The sequence below is a fragment of the Mya arenaria genome, chromosome 3 (assembly GCF_026914265.1).
Source record: "Mya arenaria isolate MELC-2E11 chromosome 3, ASM2691426v1".
In the NCBI taxonomy this organism is placed as follows: Eukaryota; Metazoa; Mollusca; class Bivalvia; order Myida; family Myidae; genus Mya; species Mya arenaria.
Genome location: NC_069124.1, coordinates 49,727,030 through 49,753,159, shown reverse-complemented (window position 1 = coordinate 49,753,159; position 26,130 = coordinate 49,727,030). Strand labels below are relative to the sequence as shown.

At 33.1% G+C, this 26,130-nt stretch overlaps 1 protein-coding gene across 2 annotated transcripts; it reads left to right on the top strand.

Annotated features, from left to right (window-relative positions):
- The first annotated feature begins 1,133 nt into the window (after window positions 1-1,133).
- On the top strand, window positions 1,134-25,942 carry LOC128228914 (uncharacterized). Of its 2 annotated transcripts, none has more exons than XM_052940460.1 (22): window positions 1,134-1,297; window positions 6,832-6,960; window positions 10,402-10,512; window positions 10,848-10,900; window positions 11,132-11,428; window positions 11,860-11,886; window positions 12,031-12,168; window positions 16,601-16,627; window positions 16,892-16,936; window positions 17,202-17,369; window positions 17,543-17,680; window positions 18,596-18,784; window positions 19,375-19,548; window positions 19,689-19,856; window positions 20,353-20,484; window positions 20,959-21,165; window positions 21,291-21,452; window positions 21,650-21,697; window positions 21,802-22,003; window positions 22,197-22,292; window positions 22,599-22,697; window positions 22,876-25,942. In XM_052940460.1, the coding sequence occupies exons 2-22, from the start codon at window positions 6,847-6,849 to the stop codon at window positions 23,149-23,151; spliced, it is 2,871 nt and encodes a 956-aa protein (XP_052796420.1). In that variant the 5' UTR covers window positions 1,134-1,297; window positions 6,832-6,846; the 3' UTR covers window positions 23,152-25,942. The 2 variants fall into 2 exon arrangements, with proteins under 2 accessions (XP_052796420.1, XP_052796421.1); XM_052940461.1 differs by lacking the exon at window positions 1,134-1,297 and adding an exon at window positions 1,373-1,523.
- The last annotated feature ends 188 nt before the right edge of the window (window positions 25,943-26,130 follow it).

The window sequence follows — 26,130 nt, the reverse complement described above, 5'->3', positions numbered from 1 at the left end:
ACGGTTGACGTCAGGTGATTTCAAATCAATCGGAACAGGCTCGGGTAAAACAATATTCTAAGACAATACAAGAATAATAAAGCTATATCAAGTGCAAATTAGTTGACGTGTATGATACTTAAGCCTGCAAACTTGTTGTCATAGCAAAGTTCCCACACTTAAAACCGCCCTGAGTTTATGAAGAAAAAACATAACATGAGTAAGATAGAAGTGTAAAAAACACACTGCATTTTCAACGTTCCCAAATTCATAAGTCCGGCATACGCTGTTATTTTCAAAAATTAATGAATTATAATATACATGTACGAGGGTTGTTAAACATGCGCACAATTGACAATTTTGGTCGGGTTACGTCTAGAATTTAAGTTTGCTGCTGCTGTCGTGTTTGTCTGTCATTATTTACAAAATGTCGCTACTGCTTATTGCTTGGCTATAGCTGGGACAACCTACTCCCAGGTTAAATAAACTTCTGGGGACCCCACATTTACACTTCTCTGAGATCGTGAATGTAACTTAATTAGAGATTTATATGATAAGGTAGTAGAAACTAACGTGACAAGGAAGGTGAAGATAACATGCATTTTATATTGAAACATTACACTTATTATGTGAAATTATTATGTTATGATTAGTTGTATACTTGTGGGATCGTGATAACATATATATTGAAATCAGAAGATGTTTTCGAAACCGATCTGATTTTCGGTGAAACATTTTGTATTGTATTTGAAATTTTATAATGTTTTTTTTTTAAGTTAAATCACCAACGGTAATGTTGTCCACTGAAATCTAAATTACTAGTGAACTAACTGATGTGATAGCAGTTAATTATCAGGTAGATGAATATTTACTAAACCTTCTTTCTCCTCCCTGATTATCACAGCCTGCGGAATGGTGGATTAATAAAGGCTGTGGACACCACTGGCAAAGCGATACAATCTCCAGCTAAAATGGAGAAACATTTGGCACATATTCATTAATTCATACGAAAATGTAAATGCATTGATGAAATATTATGAAAGCTTAGTGTATTCATATATACAACATGACATTTTTACGGGAGGTTACTGCGTAAAATATTGAAGGAGGTCACACACCACTATAAAAAGCGTGTTTAAGTAGATCAGGAAGTAAATTAGCAAACTAATACCATGAAATAAATGTGGGAAACATAGAAACGGAATAAACATCCTCATTTAAATGTCATAACAAATAGATTTTTACATGTGCTGACTCCGGAATTAGTATTCATTAGCATACTTTACACATTTTGAAACCTTATGCTCATTATTTTAAGGTAAGCTATATACAGTATAGTTTTTATTAAGTTTCAGTTGGCGGGTTGTAATCATTACATGATATGTGACTGGCAGGAATACCAATGTAAATGATTTAAATGGCGTTTTGTTAATGTTTTTGTCGTTATTTTTCATAATTAAAATCTGGCTTTTCTTAGCCTGAGTCTCAGACTCCTGGACGTTAGTGAATACGGGCAAAGGTGCTCGTCACATTGCCTGGATACAGTGAGTATGACATTTTTTTTATTTTTTTTATTTTTAATATTTATTTTTTATTTTAATTATTATTTATTTTGGTTGTTATTATTTTATGTATGATAATAATTTTCTTTCATGAAAATTGTGGAATGTTTTTTAAATGACATGTATTCACTATCTTGACCGAAATAAATAAATAATAAAAATAAAAAAAAAAAATAAAAAAATATTAAAAATAAAAAAGACAAAAAAAGAATGTATTACTGTATCCAGGCAATGTGTGAATACGGGCCCTGGTATTCGATGTTCAAATAATACTTTCGTTTTATCATGCCATTGGCCATTATTGTAAATATATTTCGAATGCCTGGTGACCCTATTCAATTTGGTAGCATAGTTAAAGGGTATTACTTACTAATTACTTATATATAAAATAAATTACTGTAAATACATTACAGATTCAGATTATATTTTTGTAAATTAATTTTAACGGAAATCGGAAATGAAATGACCGATGTCAAAACAGCGTGCTTGCAATGCCTTTAATTAATAAAATTATATTTACATTTTTTTTTACTACACATTAAACCCATTCATATGGTATCAGAATAATATGCAATCACCGGCATCAAAATGTCATATTATTGTACATAGTACACTATGAACGATGAATTTTGGTGTATTTTTCTGCATAGAAACTATAAATACTTGTAAATAAATTAACAGTTAACTGGACAACTTTAAGTGGCCGCCCCTGGGTCCGCTTCTGAAGTTCTTTAGAAACGAAACTTATTAAATATGGTCTTGCACAATCGTTTTATTAACATGCATCATTGCATTTTAAGTTATATTAAAGTGTGTGTCTGTGCTTTTTCAACTTTCTTTTGACATTGAACATTTTGCAACGTTCATGCCTACACAGGTTTTATGGCGTCTTTAAAAGTTGACAACTATTTTTTTTAACATAAAATGTTCATTCGATTTTTTTTTGTTTTAGTTTTTGATCATATGATCTGCCTTTGCCATTAATATTGAGTCGATTTTTCATTTGCTAAAACACAGGTATTTAATTACCGTATTGCATATTACTCTATGTTTTAGAAGAATCACATACATATCATGTTTCCTTATACCTCAGTTCATTTCAGATATATTTGATGTTGGTTGCCACACTTTACCGCGATAGGTTTACCAATTTTGGATATGTATTATTTTTTTTATTTTGGAATGTTCTTTGCACAAATTCACTTTTAAGCTCACTTGAGTACAAGTGCTCAGCGTTAGCTGTTGTGATATGGTGAATATCCGTCGTCCGTCTTCCGTCCGTCGGTCCTTCGTCAACATTTTTCTTAAACAATGGGACAATTTCAACCAAACCTCACAGGGATGTTCTTTGAATGGCCCTCTTTCAGATTCCTTCTATAAAATAAGGTTCCATGCAAACCTATGGTTGCCATGTCAACCGAAAGGAAACACTTTGAAAATATTCTACGCAGAAACCGCTTTAAAAAAATATTTTCACAGAAATGTTTCTGAAGTAATTGAATCCATTGGCCAATTTAAAAATATTGTCACAGAAATGTGACCCTCTATCAAATTTATTTCCCCATATTGATTCATGCAAAAATCAAACTGTTGCAAGTGGCTGGGCTAGTTACCACTATATGTCTATTTGAAAAACTTGAAATCCTCCCTTCCAAAACCATTTGCCTGATTACAAAATGTTCCTTAGGTACCCAATTTGTATTTAAATTAATGTAATTATTATTATAATTATTATAATAATTATTATTATTTTGTTATAATTATTATTATTATTATTATTATTATTATTATTATTATTATTATTATTCGTTTTAACTATTTTTCAATTCTATCTGCGAATAATTATACTCCCAGATTTTACATAATTAATTTGCAATCATTTAATAAGATATCAACTCCAGACTTCATATCATAAACTTATTCACTGTAACAATGTGGCTCTTTTGTGACAAGTTATATAACTTCAAGTTAAATATTGTAATATTAAATGCCCTTTAAAACTTATTAAACAAATTCTTTTCATGTTTTTATACTCCCGTTTTAAAAGAGGGATGTATTAAGGTATCACCTGCGGTATTCGGGCGGATGGGCGTTTGGGCAGACGGCATCCAGAAGTTTTCCGATCCATATCTTTTGAAGACTTCATCCAATCATCACGAAATTAAGTCAAACGTATAGCACGTGATAAATTGCGTCAAAAATGCTACGTCGGAAGGCAATGTTTTGCTTCCAATGAAGACATTTGTAACATATAAGGGTTTACGGAATGAAGATTCAACACGCAATAAGACTAAATATATTTTAATACTTCTAAAATTACATGCTTGCTATGATGTTGTCAGCAGAGATGTGAACTCAATTATAATATTTGGAGGCGGTGCCAATATAGCTAGGCGTGGTTGACAGGTTGACATTTAAATAAATTTAAATAACAATAAACATTACAACTTTATATAAAGATAACTTCACTATTTCTTCACCATTTAAATGAAACATAGCGCAGTCTACGCCGCTTACGGAGCCTCGCCTTCGGTCTTTAACAAGAGTTTAATTGAAAGTTCAGTTTCTTAAAACACTTCGAATAACTTTTTCACAATAAGACCGTCTAACGGAGCACTGTCAAAACATTATTTTGGAAACAGGTTTGTCGAAGTGTTTGATGAAACTAATCGCCTTATCAAACTTCGGTAATAGGGTTGCCCTTTGTTATCCCCCGCCGAATCGAAGGTTTTGGGAGGGGGATATTGTTTTGGCGTTATCCGTCCGTCCGTCAGTCCTTCCGTCTGTCCGTCAGACCTTCCGTCCGTGCGTCCGGTACCATATCTTGGTAGGTATTGATCAGAAAATGTTTAAATTTGGTCAGAATGTTCCCCTTGATGAAATCTTGACCACTTGTAAAAGTGTGTCATATGGGGTCAAAAACTAGTTCACTAGGTCAAATCTTAAATCTTTGGAACATATTAGAGGCATAATACATGGTCAAATATTCATGAAACTTAATCAGAATGTTTTCCTTGATGAATTCTTGACCGTTAATAAAACTTGGTCACATTTGATTGAAAATTAGGCCACTAGGTCAAATCTTAGATTTTTTTATCCGGAACCATATCATGGGAACGATTGGTCGAGCTATGTTCAAAATTGGTCATGATGTACCCCTTGATGAAATATGGACCACTTAAAAAGTGGGTCTCATGGGGTCAAAAACTAGGTCACTAGGTCAAATCTTAGAAAAATCGATATACATGGTTAAATATTCATAAAACTTAATCAGAATGTTTTCCTTGATGCTATCTTGGACTTATTTAAAACTGGGTCACATATGATTTAAAATCAGGTCACTAGGTCAAATTTTTGGTCCGGAATGGAAATGATTGGTCGGATTATGTTCAAACTTGGTCATAATTTACCCCTTGATATAATATGGACCGCTTGTAAAAGTGGGGCACATGTAGTCAAAAACTAGGTCACTAGGTCAAATATTAGAACAATCTTTGAAGCACATTAGAGGCATTATGTATGGTCTAATATTCATGAAACTTGATCAGAATGTTTTCCTTGATGAAGCTTGGATGTTTTAAAATGGCTCACATGTGATAAAAAATAGATCATTCAGTCAAATCTTTCAAAAATTTGTCCGAAACTGGGTCTCATGGGGTCAGAAACCAGCTCAGTAGGTGAAATCTTTGAAAAATTGTGTCCCGAACCAAACATTGGTATTGAATAGTCAGTTATGATCTACTTTGGGCAGAATGTTTACCTTAATGAAATTTTATAAGAGTTTTAAAATTGGTCAAACAAGGTCAAAAACTAGGTCACTAGGTCATATCTTACAGAAATCTTGGGAACACTCTAAAGGCAATACATCTGCTCTAATTTCGATGAAACTTAATCAGAATGTTTGCCTCGATGAAATCTTGGAATAGTTTGAAACAAGTACGCCATGGGGGGTCAAAAATGAGGACACTTGGTCAAATCTTAAAAAAACATTGTGGACACTCTAGGGGCTATATTTTTTGCAATATATCTGGACCAATCTTCATGAAACTTTATCAGAATGTTGGCCTTGAGGAAATCTTAGATGTGTTTGGAGCTGGGTAACATGGTGTCATAAAATAGGTTTCTTGGTCAATTCTAAATGCTACATTATATACAATGTTTTTTATTTCAAACAGTTGCAATCAAACTAAAACTCATATATATATATATATATATATATATATATATATATATATATATATATATATATATATATATATATATATATATAGCAACAATTGATTTGCATTCCTTGTTTTATTTAAAATGCTGTAGTAAAAGAAAGGTTATCAAAATGTTGCCTTCCGACGTAGCATATATGACGTAGTTCATTACGTGGTATACTCCCACTGAGTTTAAAAACCAGGCATATCGCTTCAGTCACTCAAGAGTTACCGATCGTTGATTATAGAAATTTCCTACAATTGGCCTTGTCCGATTAAAAACTCAGTCAGAATTTGTATTGGCATATACTATCTCAGACAAGTTCGATGCAAGCCTTTTGGCTTAGGTCATTCGAGAGTAATTGCTCTTCAATTATAGAAAGTATCCAGTCATCACCATTTTTTTCCAGAATGAGTGTGGACATAATAAATCGATAACTAGCCGCTTCAGTCATTCGAGCAAAATAAGCAGCCTTTGTTCAATCCTCAATCTTACTCCAATTATAGAAAGAGTTCAATCATCACCAAATTTGGTCAAAGAGATGAGCATAACAAGTTCGAAAACCAGTCACATCGCTTAAGTCATTCGAGAGTTATCAACCTTTTATCATAGAATTACCTAAAATTGGTCTTATCGGATAAACAACTCAAGAAGCATTTGTCCATCAACTCATTTGGTCAAAAGGTGAATAGGTATAACACGTCAGACAAAGTCGATAACTAGCCAAATCACTGAAGTCACCCGAGCGTTATTATCAATTAATTATAGAAATGTCTAGAGCACCATTAAGGTTTTACTCAGGTGAGCAATATAGGGTGATCTTGTTGATATTAATCATTAACCGAATATAAAAATAAAAAATCTGACAGCGATACTGAGAAAGAATGATCGACGCTGACAATTGTTTGCGTGTCCTCCCTTTTATGACGTTAAATCTACGCAACCTAAGTAGCAAAATCTACTGTATAAGCAGCATTTAGTTTTAACTTAGCAAAATACACAAACATTATCACAATTTAGAATGCACTCTTTCTTTAGCAACTTGGTTAATTTATGAACATTTATAAATAGTCGTTTTTCGTTTCAGGTATGCAATTGTTAAATGGCGGATTTCAGTGCAGTCATTTGCAAACTCCGTTTGGTGCATTTAGTGTCCGCAGCTAAAAGATCTACCTATTCGAATGCAATCAACGATCTTGAAAAAGCTTTGAAACAGGTATTTTGGAAACGCTTAAATCTAGTACTTAATATTGAAAGAAATTGCTGATATACTTCTTTTAGCCTAAAAGTTACAATTGTGCAGAATATTGGATAGTTCTCGCTATATATACGATATTTGGAATATATCGGTCCAACTTGCATCGGACGGGCTTATTGGCTTGGTTTTAAATAAAACATTGGTAAAAAGTCGAACAATACTCCATTTCCTAGCAGAGAGAGGTTAGAGACTCGTATTAAAATTACGGCAGTCGAAATGTTCGATACCGATTTAGATGATGTTCACTAAAGTTGATCTTACGTGAGCAGAGTTAAAAAGAAAATTATATTTGAACTTTTTATACTACATGTAAAAGACACGTTCCTACATTGCGAAACCAGCCACCTGTTTGGGCAATGTTTACTATTTGATAAAATATATCACTTAATTAGGCGAAATGTCAGTCTTAAGTCAGAAGAGCATTAAAAATTATTCTTGTAACAATAAATGTTGATCAATGTTTAAATATATATAGAAATAACGATCGTTATAATCCTGCTTTAGATATTGTTTGTATAATGGATTATAACAATTGGGCCAACACCAACGGTTTTGTTAGGGTTACCCCCTGGGCAGGGTTGGTAGGCTTTATGTATGATCGGAATTGTCATCATTACATATTATTATATCTCACGTGACCTGTCCATATTAAATTCCCATAAACACGACATAAACCAATCCGTACTGTTACCATTACATATAACGGTTTTGACCGGGTGGTATTATTTTCGCTCCCATTGAAGAAGAGGGGGTAGATTGCTTCGCACAAGTCGGGTGGTCGGTCGGTAGGTCTGTCTGTCGGTCGGTCCGTCGGTAGGCCAAAGTTTGTCCGAGCGATAAATCCTCAATTCCTGGACGTATGGTCATCAAACTTGACATGAAGGTTGGGCCTGAACAGTAGATGCCCCTATTGATTTTGGGGGTCTTCGGGTCGAAGGTCAAGGTAGAGTAGGCCTTTTAATAATGGTTAAAGGTTGTCAAAGCTTGTCCGAGTGATAACTCAACAATGCCTAGACCTATGTTCATCAAACTTAACATGAAGGCTGGGCCAAATTTGACTTGGAGGTTGGGCCTGACCTGTAGATGACCCCTAATGATTTTTGGGGTCATCTTGTTATAAAGGTCAAGGTCACAGTGATCTTTTACACAAACACGACCATTCCTGGACCTATGGTCATCAAACTGGACATGAATGTTGGACCTGACCAGTAGATGACCCCTATTGATTTTTGGGGTCATCTTGTTAAAGGTCAAGGTCACAGTGATCTTTTACACAAACTCGACCATTCCTGGACCTATGGTCATCAAACTGGACATGAATGTTGGACCTGACCAGTAGATGATCCCTATTGATGCTAGGAGTCATCGGATCATAGGTTAAGGTCACATTGACCTAAATGCGATAAGGTTGTTCGAGTGATAACTCGACAATGCCTGCATCCATGGGCCCCAAACTTGATTTCAGGGATGGGCCTGACCAGATGATGACCCCTTTTGATTTTAGGGGTCATGGTGACATTGAACGCAAAAATCTTGTTTGGTTATTACTCGACAATGTCTGCACCCATGTCCCTCAAACGTGACATTTAGGTTTTGGGTGACTTGTTTATGACCCCTATGTATTTTGCGATCATCATGCGATTAAGGTCATTACTCATATTCTTCATAAAACTATGTCATTTTTACTTCAATTCGTATCTGCAAATATCAGTTATCATCTGAAAATAGATATCAGATGCCACAGAGGGTGATAATGTTAACCCTCGAAGCTTGAATATCAACCTCGCTGACGGATGACATGGACGTTCTTTGGTTAACATTATATAAGCTACCACCCTCCATGGTGTCTATTATTTATATAATGGTGTTGCAGTAAACTCCTGTGTAATGCTTTAAAGGTTTTAAACTTCATATTAAAACACACTTATGTTTGGTTTCCATTTGTTAAAAACAACAACATTTTTTTACCAACTGCATTTCAAGCGGTACCCGGTTCGGCGCTTATTTCGTAGGTAGGGTCCGTATGTATTTTTAAAGGCCTTGATCTTATTAACACGCGCATATCGTACGATCGAATTGCGATATATCTGAGTAGTTAAACATTTTCTTTGAAACGAGTAAAAGTATTGCCCAATGGATGAAATGTTTATTTAAGGAATGAATTGCGGGCTTGATGTCATTATGTGGGTATGAACGCAATTTGGCTGGTTAAAGTGTGTAATAAGGACTCCATGCGTACCAGCCAAATTGCGTTCATATCCCCGATAATGACATCAATCCCGCAATTCATTACTTATATTTACACCAATAGTACATTATTTTATTCAAAAATTGTAAAAAATACTTTATTTCGTGTCAGGAAACCTTTCAGTTATCCTTTCTTACCCATTCTGTAAATAGAATGACCCGACTTTAACCGGCAACGTTTTATCTAATGCCGTCACGATAACGGGGGAAAGATCAACCACTTGAAATCACTTTTAAACGAAATATTGAAACACTTATGTCAACGGAACATTTAACATATCATAATTTACAACTTTTAAATTGTTTATTTATATTTTATGGCACCTGCTGACACAATACAAACAATAAAAAAATAAAAAAAATCGTTCATTTTTATTGTTATGCGACGAGTTGCGATCCGAACATATCCGAAGATGTTTGGTTTATCGATTGATGTCATCGTAATAGCCGAAAGTCAGTTTATTTAGGGAAAGGAAGTTATTGTGTAAATATTTGATTATGACAGTAAAAAAGTTATATATCACAATTGAATTTCTTGATCTAACGCTATTTTGTCATTCGCTCATTGATATCTTGTCAGGAACGAAAATGAATCTACAATGTAACATATTAGGATATAGAAAAAAAACGTATGGAAAAGAAACAACAAATATTTAAATTCTTATAATAAGAGCAGATGCATATAAACCTGAACATCCAAACGAGGGATCAAGTATGAGTTCATACATTGAAATAATATGTTCTTGAAAAAGTGAAATGGATTCACTTTACAGTTTATTCGAATTATGACATTGTGCCTCTATTTTTGAATTTTCGACTTCTGGGCGTGTCCCTGTAGTTTTCGCTATATTATTGAACTTGAGCAAACCAATTACGGTGTTCCAAGACGCCGTTAAGTTTTTTTTTTTTCATTTCTTTAAAACTATTATGACGAGACAAAAATACAGTAAACTAGTTGCAACCACGTTGCATATGTACTCTTGTTTGGTTCTTTCTAACGATCAGCGGAGTTTATGTTCATGGGATTTGTTTTAAGTTTAACGACAAATATATTACCTTTTTCATCAAGAAATGTCTGACTTTCTGAAAATGTATATATATCAATTTAGTAAGTCTATCATGATAGTTATTGTTTTATTGATTTTGTTTTAGGGCAATGGAAAGGATGCTGCTTCCCGAATTAGGAAAATCAAAGACTTGCTACCAAGTAGTAATGAACAGCTCAAAAAGCAGCTGTTGGATTTGGAGAAAGAATGTCCCACGGTTTGTCATGTGTTCATCTCTCTGAATATTAGTGTAATATATCGCCTTTGAATGTGTTATAAGACACAATAAACAAAATAGTTTATCATACACGCTACTCATTTTTAAACTCATATTGTGAATCAATACCAATTATCATAAAACATTTCTCTCATTAATATGTCACTGTTATCATAAATATCTTTTTTGCCCAACAAGACATAACATTTGTTGAATTAAAACATATCAGTGAAAAATATTACTTTACCGTCACGTGTTTCTCAAGTCTAAAATTAGTGCTTTTTCCAGGGTATTTATCTTAAATTCACCTGCTAATTATTTAGATTTTTTTCTAGATAAAGAAAACAGGTCACGTACTTGCCCAGTCTGAATTAACGTTCCAGCCGAGGTAAATACGAAAATATATAAAACAATATTACCATATATAAAGGCAAACAGTTTTATACTTCCTGTCTTCTGTTTGCAATATAAACAATCCCAAAAATATGATGTATTGAATCAAATCTAGAACTAGTTCTAGTTAATATATTCTTATACTAACATGGCTTTGTTTATTTTTAACTTATTTTGTATGATCCATAATGTATATAATGGTTATGCATTTTCATGTTTGTCATAGTTCAGAAAATGAAAGAAGGCTATCGACGGCCGAAAAGAAACAAAAACAAATTACAACGTCTAGTGAAATGAAAAGACAACCTCAAAGTAGTCCTTCATCAGGTAATCAGAGGACGAGACTGCTGCCACCTACACCGTCTAAAGGTGAACCGAAACAAACACATGGAATACAACCAAAGAAAGAGAAAATAGCGATTGATTTGAAATCGGATTTGAAAATGTATTCTAAAAAAGTTCTTTCACCTGAAGAAAACAAAGATATTTTGAAAGAAGATAACCAACGGGATTGTCTGAAAAGGTAATTTTATATAGGGAAACAATTATCTAAGGTGTTTGTTTAATTTTCTCTATATATTAAATTCTTTAATTGACCCGTGCAAATTCATCGCCAGTTACAATAAGTAGAACACATATTACAGAAGTAATAAATACACGCATTTAAATTTGATCACAAGCAAACAAAGATTTTTGCCCTCCCCTTCATATTGCCATTATAGTTGAAATGTTTTTTGCTCTGTCCGTTTAAGGATATATCATACGTTCTTTTATCACACAATACATGATCCTCGAGCTGGTATTCCTATCGCGATCGTTTTGAACTCATTTGAATAACAAAGAACCAAATATCCTGTCAAAGTGATACAAAAGTTTTATTTCTACACATATACGCGTTCAATTGTGAAAATAACATCGCCGCAAATGGAATGTAAGCAGTTCTTTTCTTTTCAGAATAATTCACAAGCTTGAGTACCAAAGGTATGTCGTAGATTTTGTACTTCAATAAAACCTTCTTTGAACAGTTTTTTAATTACCAAATTAACTGCCAACATGTGTGTGTATATATATATATATATATATATATATATAAAGATATTATATGAGATATATGTTTTATCTCAGGGATGAAGCAAACCACCATTATGACGAGTTGGTTGGACAAGTTCAGAAGTTGAACTCTTTAATTGTAACATCGACAAAACATAACGTTAATCCTACACCTCAGTCTGATTTAGAAAGGCTGGAAGCTTCGATCATGTGGTAAATGTGTTTTTCTTTCTTTTGTAGTATTTACTGTAGAGATCTTTGGCCGTAACATTTTAGTGAGAAATTAAAACATCCAAACTATATTAAAGACTTTTTAAACACTTCTTTAAAAATATAACAAATTCGATATTGGTAATGCGTTGATAGAGATATTTGTGATGACTTAAGCAAAACATAGCGATATAAGTAACACCCTTTGCGTTGATATCAATACTAGTAATGATCTATGCGTTGATAGCGACATTGGTAATGAACTATGCGTTAATAGCGACATTGGTAATGACCTATGCGTTGACAGCGATATTGGTAATGAACTATGCGTTGATAGCGATATTGGTAATGATCTATGCGTTGATAGCGATATTGGTAATGACCTATGCGTTGGTGGCGATATTGGTAATGACCGTTTGTAGCGATATTGGTAATGATCTATGCGTTGATAGCGATATTGGTAATGACCTATGCGTTGATAGCGATATTGGTAATGACCTATGCGTTGATAGCGATATAAGTAATACCCAATACAATGTTAGTAATGACCAGTGCGTTAACAATGATATTTGTAATGACCTATGCGCTGATAGCAATACTAGTAATGACCTATGCGTTTATGGCGCTATTGGTATTGGCCAATGCGTTGATACTAATGATATAAGTATTACCATAAGCGCTTATAACAACATAAGTAATGACCTATGCGTTGAAAGTGATATTTGTAATAACCTATGTGTTAATAGCGATGTTAGTAATACCCTATGCGCTGATAGCAATACCAGTTATGACCATTGCAGTGGTAGCGATATTAGTAGTGACACATGCGCTGATAGCAACATTAGCAGTGACCTAGACGTTGATAACGATATTAGTAATGACCTTTGTGTAAAAGACGATATCAGTAAGGTCCTATGCGTTCATAACAAACACAGTAGTAAACGATGCATCGGTAGCGACAATAGTTATGACTTATGCATCGATAGCAATCATAGAAATGAACTATGCGTTGAAAGCGAAATTAGTGATGCCATATGCGCTGATAATGACAACAGAAATAGTCTTTGCGATCTCAGGGAAAATAAAAATGATTTACCAGGAAGTATTTGCACTATTTAATTTAATTTCAAATAATTTGCAATCCATTGGTATTATTACTGGTTTTAATTTTAGAAAGAACGGTATTCGTATTGCAAACTTAAATATATGTCATGTGTTACCATAAATGGATGAACTATACTATGAAGTATCATTTATGTCAATCATTAAACTTTCTTTCACCAAGATATTGATGACAATGCGCTACAAATTAAAACTAGAGCTATCACTGAAGGTGATAAATACCCAAGAACGCCGTCCTGATATGAAATTGCAGTCAACTATTTGGAAAGCCAACCTATAAATGACTTTATTTGATTTTATGGACTATCATCATTTATTCATTTTTTGATTTTGTTTTTAAAAGGTAGAAAAAAGGTTTTAAACAATATCAGTGATGCTAATACTGAGATGTTAATACTGATATATTTGATGTTCTTAAGCACAGAATATACGATTGCCTATGGCCATCTTTAAATGAGTTAAGTTACTTTTTTTCAAGTTATGCTCCGGACAAGAAAAAAGTAACAAAGGGCAATAACTCTGTAATTGGCTGAAATAAAATTGCGGTTCCTGTACACTGCACTTCCTCTCATTACGATCTATCACTGTATGAAGCTTTATTAAATTCCATCCAACGTAACTGGTAAATATAGCAATACAAAATGGACAGAAGTAACCATTAAATATGGTATTGAACAATTAATAGAATGTCCAACAAGAATATCTAAAGGTAGTTCCGCTTTTATAGATCATGTTTATATGAACAGTGTGAATTTGTTTGTGATTGTTATGTATCACCGACATCACTGAGTGATCATTTTCTTATCTGTTTCACACGCTCTGCTAGTAAAGGAACAATTAAAAGAGATTCTTGCAAACATAAATCCATACAGTATAGATCGTTTAAAAAAATGACGAACAGACATTTCAAATTTACTGCTTTCTGGACTGTAACAAATAGATATGATTTCAAATCCGAATGATGTTTAAAATATTTTGAATCAATTCCTTAACAATACATTCTCCAAACACGCTTCTGTAAAAGTAAAAAAGTATGAAACGTGAGCATCAACAAAATGATTCACAAATAAAATCAAAACACTCATATATGATCGTGTTAGACGTCACAAATATGGAGACACAATTCAGTATACAATTCTAAGAAATAAAGTTTAAACCATGATAAAAACAAATAAGAAAGATTTCTTTAACGATACAGATAGAGATAACAAAAATCAGACTTATCTTTGGAGAAACTTAAGGGATATAATTATGAAACTTGAATCTAATTAATAATATTACATTGTCCCAAAGACTTAATACATTTGTTGAAGGTCCTTTGAATATTGTAAATGAATTAAACAAACATTTTGTAAACATATCAAATATTTTAGATAGAACAAGTTCTCAAACGAAAACTATTTGTCTTTACAAGTCATGAAATAAAGCTGGATACAAATATGTTTGAGATAAATAATATAAGGTAATATCAAGTTCGTAAAATTATTAATAAATTAGAAGTGGGAAAGGCCACGGGATTGGATGGTATAGGCCCCAAAGTTTTAAAAGAATGTGGTGATATTATTACATCTTATATTACATCTATAATCAATAATAGCATTTCACAAGGAATTTTTCCTAACAAACTTGAGGAAGCAAGAGTTATACCAATTTTAAACCTGATAACAAATACGATCCAAACAATTACCGTCCAATTTCAATTCTTTCAACTAAATCAAAACTATTTGAGCGACATATTGCAACACAAGTACAGTCATACTTTGCAAAAACTGATATTATACATACAACTCTGTCCGGATTTAGGAAACACCACTCATAAAATAGTGCCCTCATATGATTAATAGATGCATGGTTAAAGGATATTGATAGCTGTAAATTGGTGGGAACAATATTGTTTTTGAGAAAGGCTTTTGATCTTTTAGAAATACTTCTTCACGAATAAATGTTGTACCATTTTTCAAGTTGTACATTAAAATTGTTCAAAACATATCTTAAAAACAGGACACAAGTTTTAAAAGTTGGAAATTTACAATCTGAGATACTCCCCATAACAACTGGGATGCCCCATGGGTCCATATTAGGGCCATTGGTTTAATTCTTTACATAAATAATATACGTTTATGTATCCTGATTGAAACATGCATTTATATGCAGATGACTCAACCTTATATGAATCGGAAAATCATATATCAACAATTCAAAATAAACTCCAGGATAGTCTTGACTATGTAAATAAATGGTGTCCATTAAATAATATGGCATTGAATCCAACAAAAACTAAATGCACAATAAATTGATTCTGCTTATAAATTAAAATCCACTCGACTATTAATCAATGACATACGTCTTACGCTGAAATGAAAGTCAGGTTTTAACGCATATATATTGCCCATATTTGACTATTGTTGTACCCCTTGGGGCAAAGGAACAAGTTACTATGTAAATAACTAATTAGACTACAGAAACGAATTATTCCAAGAATTAAAATGGCGGAGTATTTTTTAGACCAATGCAAATACCAATGTGCTGTCCTGGTATATAAAATAATGAATAACAAGGCCCCATCATATTTGGCAGATATTGTAACGTTCTCTTACAATAAAGCATACCAGTTAAGATCAGTATCAAACAAGGATCTTGTCTTACAGATAACTCCTCGTACTAAATATATGGCAACATTATTCACAAACTATAGCAAAAATATATGTAATGACATTCCTTTACGTATACGTACCTTGAAATTATAAGCTTCATTTATTGTGTGAATGGTAAGTTGATTTACTAGTTAATTTACTTGCTCTTTAATATATTAATATGTTTTATTCATAGCCATGTCCTTGGAGTGTCTGTCAGTGAATGTTCAAGTATAAATGCATTTATTAACAAAATGTTTTATATGTAAACGTATCTTTCTGGTTTTAACATTGACATACTTATTTGCAAGAATAATGCTTTTTCTTTTGTTTCTTTACTTTGAAGGCCATATTGAAAATTAGAATATATGTTCTCATATAAGTCTTAATCGGTAACCTTCGGTAAATAAAGTTTTTATTATAATTATTGTTTAGTTTGCTTTACTCTTAATAATATAATCATACATGTTCACCGTGTTCTTGCTTAGTTTCTTATTTTTCGTGTGCCGGGGCATTTCTTTCAACGTAGAAATAGGCGATGTTTCACTGCAGTTTTTTTTTATTAAATTAAGACGACTTTATATCCATTTCATATTCTCAGAAAACCGTAATTGATATTAAAACGTTTGATTTAAACTTTGGATAGTTATGTTTTATTTTTTCTTGTTATTTCATTCCAGGCTTATTGAAACATTTCATCGTGCAAGGTGAGTCTTTCTTAAGTATATGCTGGTACAATAATTTTTATTGAATTCTATAATTATCAGGTTATCCATCAAGTAGGCTGTTTTAGCATTATATTCCATGAACTATAGGTACAACTAAAACATGTAATTATGTATGCAGTGTATATTTTCCCTGTAAGTTGTCATGCAACTAATTTATTTGTACGTATACATCTGAAAAGTGTTTGTTTCTATACGCTTAAATGGATCTAACAGCCTAAGACATTGCATTATCTTTGTTTTTAGTGCGACAAAGAATATAGCGATAAAAGCAGAGCAAAAAAAGGCAGGGTAAGTGCCAATTGAAAAATCTGAAAATAGTTAGGAGGATTCTCAAGACTGTGCGATATTGTTGCCCTTTTACATAATTTTTTTGATGATAATAATAAATAAAATCGTATGAATACTTCCTATAATAAGCATGATTGTTATCACAGACTATTGGCTACTTAAATGTAATTTATTCTAGATTTTTTTTTATATAGGTACAAGTGTTAAACGTTGTAACAGTAATTAAAAATAATTATTTCAGTAAAGTTCATTGATTAAATTGCAGGTCAAAAGTTACTGAAATCTGGGTAACTAAGCTGGATGAAAAAGTGAAAGAAAATGATTTCAAGTTCTTCAGTCAAAACGACGTTCGGGACGAGTCGCAACGTAATTGCCTTAATAAAGTTTTAAAGGCGCTGAGTTTTCAAAGCACTGAGATCGATACAAAGGCAAGGTAAGTGTTTAAATTACTGATCAAAATTGTTAAAGTTAATGTGTTTAATTTATTTTAATTAGCTAAATTATACGTCAACTCAACGTGTTTTTCGTATAAATTTAGGAATAAATGGTTGAGTTATGTAAAGCTGATTATAAATATAGACACTGATGTTAGTTTACTCTAAAAAGTGAATTAGCCGAGACGAAATCAAAATTAGACGATTTCAAGAAGAGCGTTAGATTGATGCGGAAGGAAATGTTTGACCAAGACGACCATGTAGATGTCACCGGATCTGTTGAGAAATGTAAAGCAGAAGTGTTAGAACTGTAAGTACTCGAACATTTTAAATACAATAACAACCATACAAATATATTAAAGCTTTAATAAGCATGTTTGCACCATTAAATTAAGTGTCTACGTATACAATTAACACACGACTATAAGTAAAATAAACATATATAGTATTGTTCGGCCTTTCATAAATTATGTAAATACATGTACGCATGACATGGCTTTATAAGCCAATCCGACTCAAACTTAAACTTAAGAAGATATGATTGTTTGAAATAAAGCATACTTTTTCAAACGTAGTTTAAGTGAAATACCAGTTAAGTATTTCGATGCCCCTCTTTTACTATCAATTTTTTAAAGTTACATGGACGTCAAATGCAGGAATTGCTACTTACGACAAATTTGTGTTCCTTATTATCTTTTTAGCTCACCTGAGTACAAAGTGCTCAATGTGAGCAGTTAGGATCAGTCTTCGTCTGGCCTCCGTGAATCCGTTCTTACGTCAATAATTGCTTGAAATACATCTTCAACATTCAATGATATTTCTTAGGAAGCTTCATAGGGTGCCACTCTTAAAAAATACATCAAAACGTTGCAATATACCAAAAACAACATCAAAATGACCGACATCCTGTTTAGGATCATAAATACTTAACTGAAATTTACTACATCATCCGCTTTCCACCTCTTATTCATGTCAGGCAGCTGTCAATCTCTTCCAATGATTGAACTGGTTGCAAAGCCACTATCAATCCTTAATAGACTAATGTAGGCTAAAAACAAATAGACTGAGATCACCTGTAAATAACCGACTACATAATACATACACATTGGTCTGCTTCACATATCTCAGATGAGCGAATCGTGCCATCGTAGCCCTTTTGTTTTAATTATTCTATAACAATAACAATGAAGACGATTGCGGAATTAATTTGAAATGCAACTCTCAGGCATAAGCACCTTTTGAAACAAATGCAAAGGATGACAGATGAATTACAGCAGCTCGACGCCACAAAAGCAACACCTGCAGAAAGAAAACCATCTTCGAAAAGGAATAACGACGACATTCAGATGGTCTGTTCACAATTTAAGGAATGTTTTAAAAACACAGATATGCTATTAAAGAGATTACAAAAAAGGTACGAAATGTTAAAAGTGAATAGAATGCGTCAACGCAAGTCAGCTTCCGTTTTACTAGTCGTATTATATCTAGAACTTTTTAAATACTACACGAACAAAAGCGACTAATATATTGTGAGAAATATGTTATAAAGGATTTATTTGAAAATTTCATTTGAGACTATGTGACTGTGATTCGCTTAGCATATACGTTCTGGATGTACATAGCTCTTATTCCAACTGCATTTCATTGGTAAATTGGTCATATACGATTCCGGTAAAAAAGTCATTATTATTACGGTAATATTACGATAAACCATTGTAGAAATACTTTAAGTAGGATGACATTAACTAGTGACCCTTGTAGGTCAGTCGGTAAAACTCGCACATTTTTACCATGAACGCCTTTGACAATATTTTTTCTCTCCTTGATTAGACTCAATTAGCAAGTTTGCTTTTGAGGTTGTGACGCACTAGGTTTAAACATACATGCACATTATTTCTTGTTGTTTGAAAAAATATTGCCCGTTAATATGATAAAACAGTTTTATTTTACAATTTATTAATTGGTCATTAACCAACTTAAATAAAACATTGTTCCATGTTTTAGTTTCAGATGCTTCCGAGAGGAAATCGGTAGTTTTGATAATGAAATAGACCATTGGTCAGATCTCATTGAAGTCGAACACAAAGAAGGCCTCGATTCCGAATTTTGCGTTGCATTACGACGTCTCCGAGAGAAAACTTTTAAACGGAAGAAACAGTGTCTTCTGATTTCTGAAAAGTATACTACTTACTTTAAAGATAAATATTTTACAACCACTAAGGCTAGTTTTTAAAAAGTTTTACAACACGGTCCGCTTGGATGGGATGAAGCATGCACATTTGTTTTTATTACAAACACATATTGGTCTTGCGTTGCAGCATGAGGATTGCAGACGACGAACTTAAACAACTCCAAACTGAAGTCATCGAATGGGAACAGCTTGGAACAGTTGACAACTTGCAAAATCCTAAAAATTTTCCCTTGGCATTTGCAGTCAATGAAACTAGAATTGAAATTGTCAATATCAAAAAGCGACAACAGGGGAGGTATGTTGATTTACATAAATAAATTCGAGACCGCTAAATGTTTTTCTTGATTCTAATTTATGTTTTGTGATCTTTAAAAACCTATCCCGGTAACACATGTGTTGTATGATAATCAATTTATAAAGGTGTGTTATAGTAAAGCTAGCCGTTGTTATCCTGACTTCGAATATTTGTGTTACCGTACAAATAATGACACTTGAATATATGGCAGCAACGGAAGAAGTTTCAACGTTATAAATATTTATATAGAAAACTACAGAAACAAGTACAGTAGTCGAAAATTAAATCATAAGCCCCGTTCAATGACACAGGGTCAGCGCCAAAGACATCAATCACAACAATCACAAACCAGAAACCCAGAGCGACAGCACAAAACTCCACAAACAGCACACTACATATATAATATAAAAAACAACACAAAATGGATTTACACAAAATGTCTCAGTTTTTCCTACTATATCTAAATTAACGAATGACACATTACATTTCGTTTTAGTTTCGAAGCCAAGATGAAAGTATTCAAATCTTTGTGCAAGTATATACTGGACGAAGAAGTGAAGCAAAAAGGCGGAGAACCCATTTCATCAGAAGAACCTGATGCTGAAGCGTGTTTCAGTTGCATTCAAAGGTAAACCATTTTGCATGCTTCTAATATGGCAAAATATAACAATAAGACATTACCACTAGGCTTTCTTCAGGAATGCGTTATGATTTTAATAAGGACGAGTGTGTTCTTATGTTTGGGATGCTTTAGATACAATCAAAACAAAATAAATGTGCTGTATCATTACGTTGTTAATAACTGAAGTTACTCTTTGTGCACAAAACTATGCGATTTTAATAGCCTGGACTAATACCTAAAATATTCGTTTGGTCATTTCTTTTCCAAAATGGAAGGTATACCCTTCAAGTCTTAATATCATCCAAACTCGTTTTTTAGTATTTTCTTTGCGTTAGTAATCTAGAATTATTCTGGCGGGATTCGATTTAGAACTGTAAACACTAATTGTACATTGTCGGAGCTCACCAGTCGAAAACATGAAACCTATGGATTTAGCTTTACATTAAATAATTTTATAACGTTTTTCTTCGCTCATTTTAGATGGAAAGAAGACAGACAGAACACTCAACGTTTTTTTGAAGAAATTTATCCCCTGTTGCAGTCATCTCTGACCAGTCTTAAAAGCGAACCATATTTATTTCACGAACCTAAAAAGAGGAAAGATGTCAAACTGTATTCTAAGTTCTGTGCAGACGTCCAGATATGCGTTCATCAACTTGTCGACTACATAAAATTCAATGCTGAAAGGTACCAGAATGGTTGAATGATTAAAACGTATGATTGCTTCGTTATATTAGTTAATTTCTGTCATTTTCAAGCGATTGTCAATGTACAATATTAATTTAACCTTGCAATACTTTATCAATGTGTAGATTCGCAACGTCATACATAGATTTTTCAAAAGCGGTCCGACTCCTTGGGGAACACTACTCTGCACTGACGTCAGAGCAGTACCAAATGCCCAAAAAAGAGACATCATATGAAATTATCATTCAGAACATTACTGACCGACTCGTTCAATTAGGGATCACAAAGTAAGCAGTATAAGTATTATTATTCGTTAAAGCGAACAAACGGTTGTTGACTTTGAAATACTTTCTTAAACGTTGAAACTTATATTGTGCATTCTAATTTCTAAAGCAATGTGGAAGTTAAATCGAATGTATGGACTGTATTCTTATAAAGAATCATTACCATTGTATTTCAAGTTATTTCATATGACCTTTTTCAGGCGACAAATAACAGTACTCGTGGACGAAAAGAATAGTTTAGCACTAAGGTGAGATGTAGTTCGTCAATATTTCGAGCTTTATTTAACTAGTTATTTATGTAACTCATTTCTGAATAATTTTGCTTATTACTGTATGTACTGTAAACATGTAGGTTGTCCAAAGCCGCCGGTGCAAAGCTTCGTGAGAATAACCCAAACATTGCTGATCTGAGCGATCCGAACAGACCAACGAAAATATCCGAAAGATACTCTGAACTTTATGACAACCAGTGGACAAACGCCTTTGAGAAGCTCACAGACGGAAAGAGATGTACAGAGAAAAGAGCGATCGACTCTTTATTGGAGATATTTAAGGTAAAGCTCTGTCAATAAAAGTCCAACCTTGTAGCATTATCATTTTTAAGAGAAAAAAAAAGTTAATGTTTTTTATATCTGTCCGGCATATGAAAAAAACAACATTTACTGTTATATGAACATTACTACTAGTACTAAAATAAATTGCACTCATTAACTCTATTTATTGGTTTGGTATTTTGACCACTTTCAGGAGGCTTTTCTTTTCTGCACAGACATTAGCAATATGCAAGCACATTTGTTGAAATCAACAATCCTTTGTCCTGTACAGGATATGAAGTCCTCTCACGTAATTACACTTTGTTTTATTAAAAACAACAATAGAAATAAACGCAATACCTAGAACCAGACGTGTCTTTATTATTGATACAAATAAATATTTGCTAGGTTATAATTTGATTTTTTATACAAAAGATAACTTGTTTTCATTGAATACAAACATGACATGAAAGTCCAATGCTATATTCAATTGTATTGCTGTGGTTAGTTATCAAACAATAAATGATCGCTAAGATGCATTTTAAATTGATATGCAGCAATTAATATATGCTACGATTCCATAGTAATGTACATTTATTTTGTTTCATTATTTTAGATTGGCGCAAATGACCAAAAACTATCATCCGAGCATGCTGTTATGATATCTGAATTACGAAAAGGAACAGTCGACGACTCAATTATCGATTTGCAAAAGGTGACGAATCTTAAATTTGTTTACATATATGTAAATGATTCCTAGTTAGATTTTGACACAACACAAGAGGATCTATTTGTCTACTTTTAAATTGTTCTCGGTTAATATTGATTTGTATTTAATATTTAGACACCAAAATTATTCTTTTTAACAAATGTTTTTCCTTGTATTCAAATAGCATTTCAAGAAAAAGCATGCTGATTTTGCTGATAGTGCAACAAAGATTTTCACTGATGAATGTGTACGACTTTGCTGGATGATGTGTGTCCAAACTCCACCACTTTGGGTCGACTGTCAGACGAAAAGCGACGATAGTTTCAACAAAAACGTTTACAAGAGCTATACGGCCACTGGTCCAAAGGTGGAATACGTCGTTTGGCCAGCGCTGTATTTGCATCATGGAGGAGGTTTGCTTCTGAAAGGTGTTGCACAGGGAAAGGCGTCAAGAAAATAAACCACACCAAAGCATACTTCAACTTCTGTAGGACTTTTACATGATTTAAAAAAAACACACTAATTTGTTTTTATTAATGTGACGCTTTTAATAAAACACTCTTATTCTACTGTTCTGCACACACTACTCTACAACAGTGCAAAGATAGTTAAGTAGCAGCTACATGTATATATTTCCTACAAAAGATAACTTTCTTACCTAAATTGTCACTGGCGAAACTGTTTGCTCGGCACCGAAAGAAATAGTGTTTCGTGTTACTAAGCAAACATTGTTGTTGAGTTTAGTAGAACATCCTGTTTTACTTATCTTTTTATCATTATATTTCACTCAGTTTCGAGTATTTAGTTATTGGGCTTCTTTTAATACACCACTTCATAATGTATATGTCGTTCTGGTAACAGTTTTATAAAATGCTCATTTATTTATTCTTAATAGATCATGAAGACGATGTTTATAGCAACTGAGTCTTTTTGTTTAAGGGTAACGAAATCGGACAATATATAAACAGTTTCGACCCTTTATTGTATATAATTACAGTCGAACCCCGTTGGCTCGAACTCGATTGGCTCGAATTCCTTGCTAGCTCGAACTAGATGTTAAGGACCGTTTGCAACTGAAGGTAAATAATCCCGCTTGGCTCGAATTTTTCGAGGCTCGAGGTATTTTCGCTGGTCCCTTGGAGATCGAACCATCGGGGTTCGACTGTATATAAAAATAGTTTAGAATTAAGAATCTAATCAATCAACAAATTGACATGCCTTGAAGCGATTGCACTGTTATTATATGAATTAAGTTTGTTAAGTTCCTGTCCTTAAGTACATTCAATATCTAATTCAATGTGAAAGTTTCTATTTTTGCCTTGATTTTCTTCAAGTTGATACTACTAGCCTGAGAAAGCAACAACGTTTTCGCTCTTGTTAATAATTGCTCGGATAAGTGAGATTTAGATATTTATGTTTTAAAGCAGTGTCTCTTGTCTTGCCTCGTTTAGTAACTGTTAGCCTTAAAAAAACGTTTCTTTAACTTTATGGCTGCTATGTTAATAATGTACATTGTGTTATTAACATCGTCTTGTTTGAAACGTGACCATCGAGAGCTTATGGATTTGGATTGTACCACTTTACCAACTTTAAAAAAACCACTAAGTTATTTTGATGCGTGTGGTGTCTGTATGTGGTGATTGTATGTGTGTATGTGGTATTTGTACAAAATACGATTTCGTCGTACTATGGCGTATATAGTTTTAATTAGCCTTGCCAAGAAGCTTTCTATAATTTGTATATATTATGTACTTTCAGGTTTGTTCAAATCATGACTAATTAGTTAACATTTGCCAATTTATACAGCAAATAATCATTCTAAACCCAGAATGCATAATGACTTATACTGGTGGTATGTAGATGCATTTGGGCAATGCATTTGTCGTGACAAGAGGCATTCATCTGATTGAAGATGGCAGAGAGGGCCCTTTATTGCTCATTTTCATATGTGAAGTGGTTTCAAGTGTAACTGTCTTCATAGTCGGATTTTGAATTTCGAGTTCATTTAATATAATTGAGGGCTGTCGTATATCAAACCATCTAAATGTAGTTTGCAGTAAAATTTGCATAGCATGTTCACGGAATTTACTATATATTTTGTTTCATCGTAGTTTATTTTGGAGAACAATTAAAATGACTGAAGAAATAGTTTAAAGTTTAATGTTTCTTATATTATACACAAAGCACTTATATTTTTAATGGCAAGATAGTTGGTTTTGTAGAATGCACAGTATTTTACAAAATATTGTTAAACAATTGTAACACTATCACAAATAAATTTGCCCTATCTTAAAATGAGCACCTGAAATGGCGCTTTATGTGTTATTTAATTTTAAACGATTTGTTTGCTGTCATTTTTTTAATTTCATGAGAGTTGTATTGATCATTGCTTCCATTTAAATGAAATGAATGTTGGCGTTAATGGTTTGATTTATTAACTGTATATTTACCCCATCATTTGATAACCATAAACTCATACTAGTGTGGATAGAACTGCTAAATACAGTACAGAAATGTATATCAAATGTTTCGCTAAAGTTGCGTACGTCCTAAGCCTATTTCGATACACCTGAATACAATACAGCGGTACAAGCCAACTCAATAGTTATATTCCAAATACGTAAAATAATCGAATAAAAACATTTTTATAAACTGTTTAAAATGTAATGAGTAATTAAGGACTTCTGAAAGCACGTATGCACACGTCCAGTTCTCAATATTAATATCTGTAGTATGAAAAGTATCCAAGCAATCTGACGACCACGACAAGAGCAAGCCAGCACATACACACGACAACACTGACTACAATGAGGTTGCGGGCGCTCCTGACGAGCTGATTTGAATGTGGTATAACACCCCGTCAACTGACTGGTCGGCAAGAAACATAGTCGTTTCAAGTGAACATTGATGTATTCTACATGACATCCAATATTTGATGTCGTCATTGTTACATATGACGATTTATATTTTTCAACATGTTAGTTCTCATGAGCAGACGATCGGAGCTATTTTATTATAATCATGAGCAGATGATAACATCCGAATACAGTAATATATCACAAAGAACATGACTAAATCTTGATAATTTATTTCGCTGACGACGTCGTATTTGTCACTTCTCTAATATGTCATGTGATATATTTGTGTACATTTGTTTTATGAATGTCGCCATAACAAGGATTCCCATTTGAAACTTGATAAAACATGATGTTATTACAAGATAATAAAGTACCACCTGTATGGACACTACACTCCTGTTGCCTTTTTCATGCCCCATAAGTGCCCGAGCGAGTTGACTTATTGCCTATTTTATATAATAAAATAGATTTGATAAGGAAATTATTAATTGGTTGATGAACAATTAAATTGAGTGATTTAGAAGCAAACGCTTTCGGGAGACAATCAGTTGATTTCGTAATATACTATTCTGTTGGTTTAA

What these genes read in the sequence shown, in the direction of transcription:
- LOC128228914 (XM_052940460.1), top strand. Translation starts at nt 6,847, where the DNA reads ATGGCGGATTTCAGTGCAGTCATTTGCAAACTCCGTTTGGTGCATTTA. An exon ending in TGTCTTCTGATTTCTGAAAA is followed by an intron (nt 19,549 to 19,688) that starts GTATACTACTTA and finishes CTTGCGTTGCAG; the next exon opens with CATGAGGATTGCAGACGACG. An exon ending in CAATTATCGATTTGCAAAAG is followed by an intron (nt 22,698 to 22,875) that starts GTGACGAATCTT and finishes GTATTCAAATAG; the next exon opens with CATTTCAAGAAAAAGCATGC.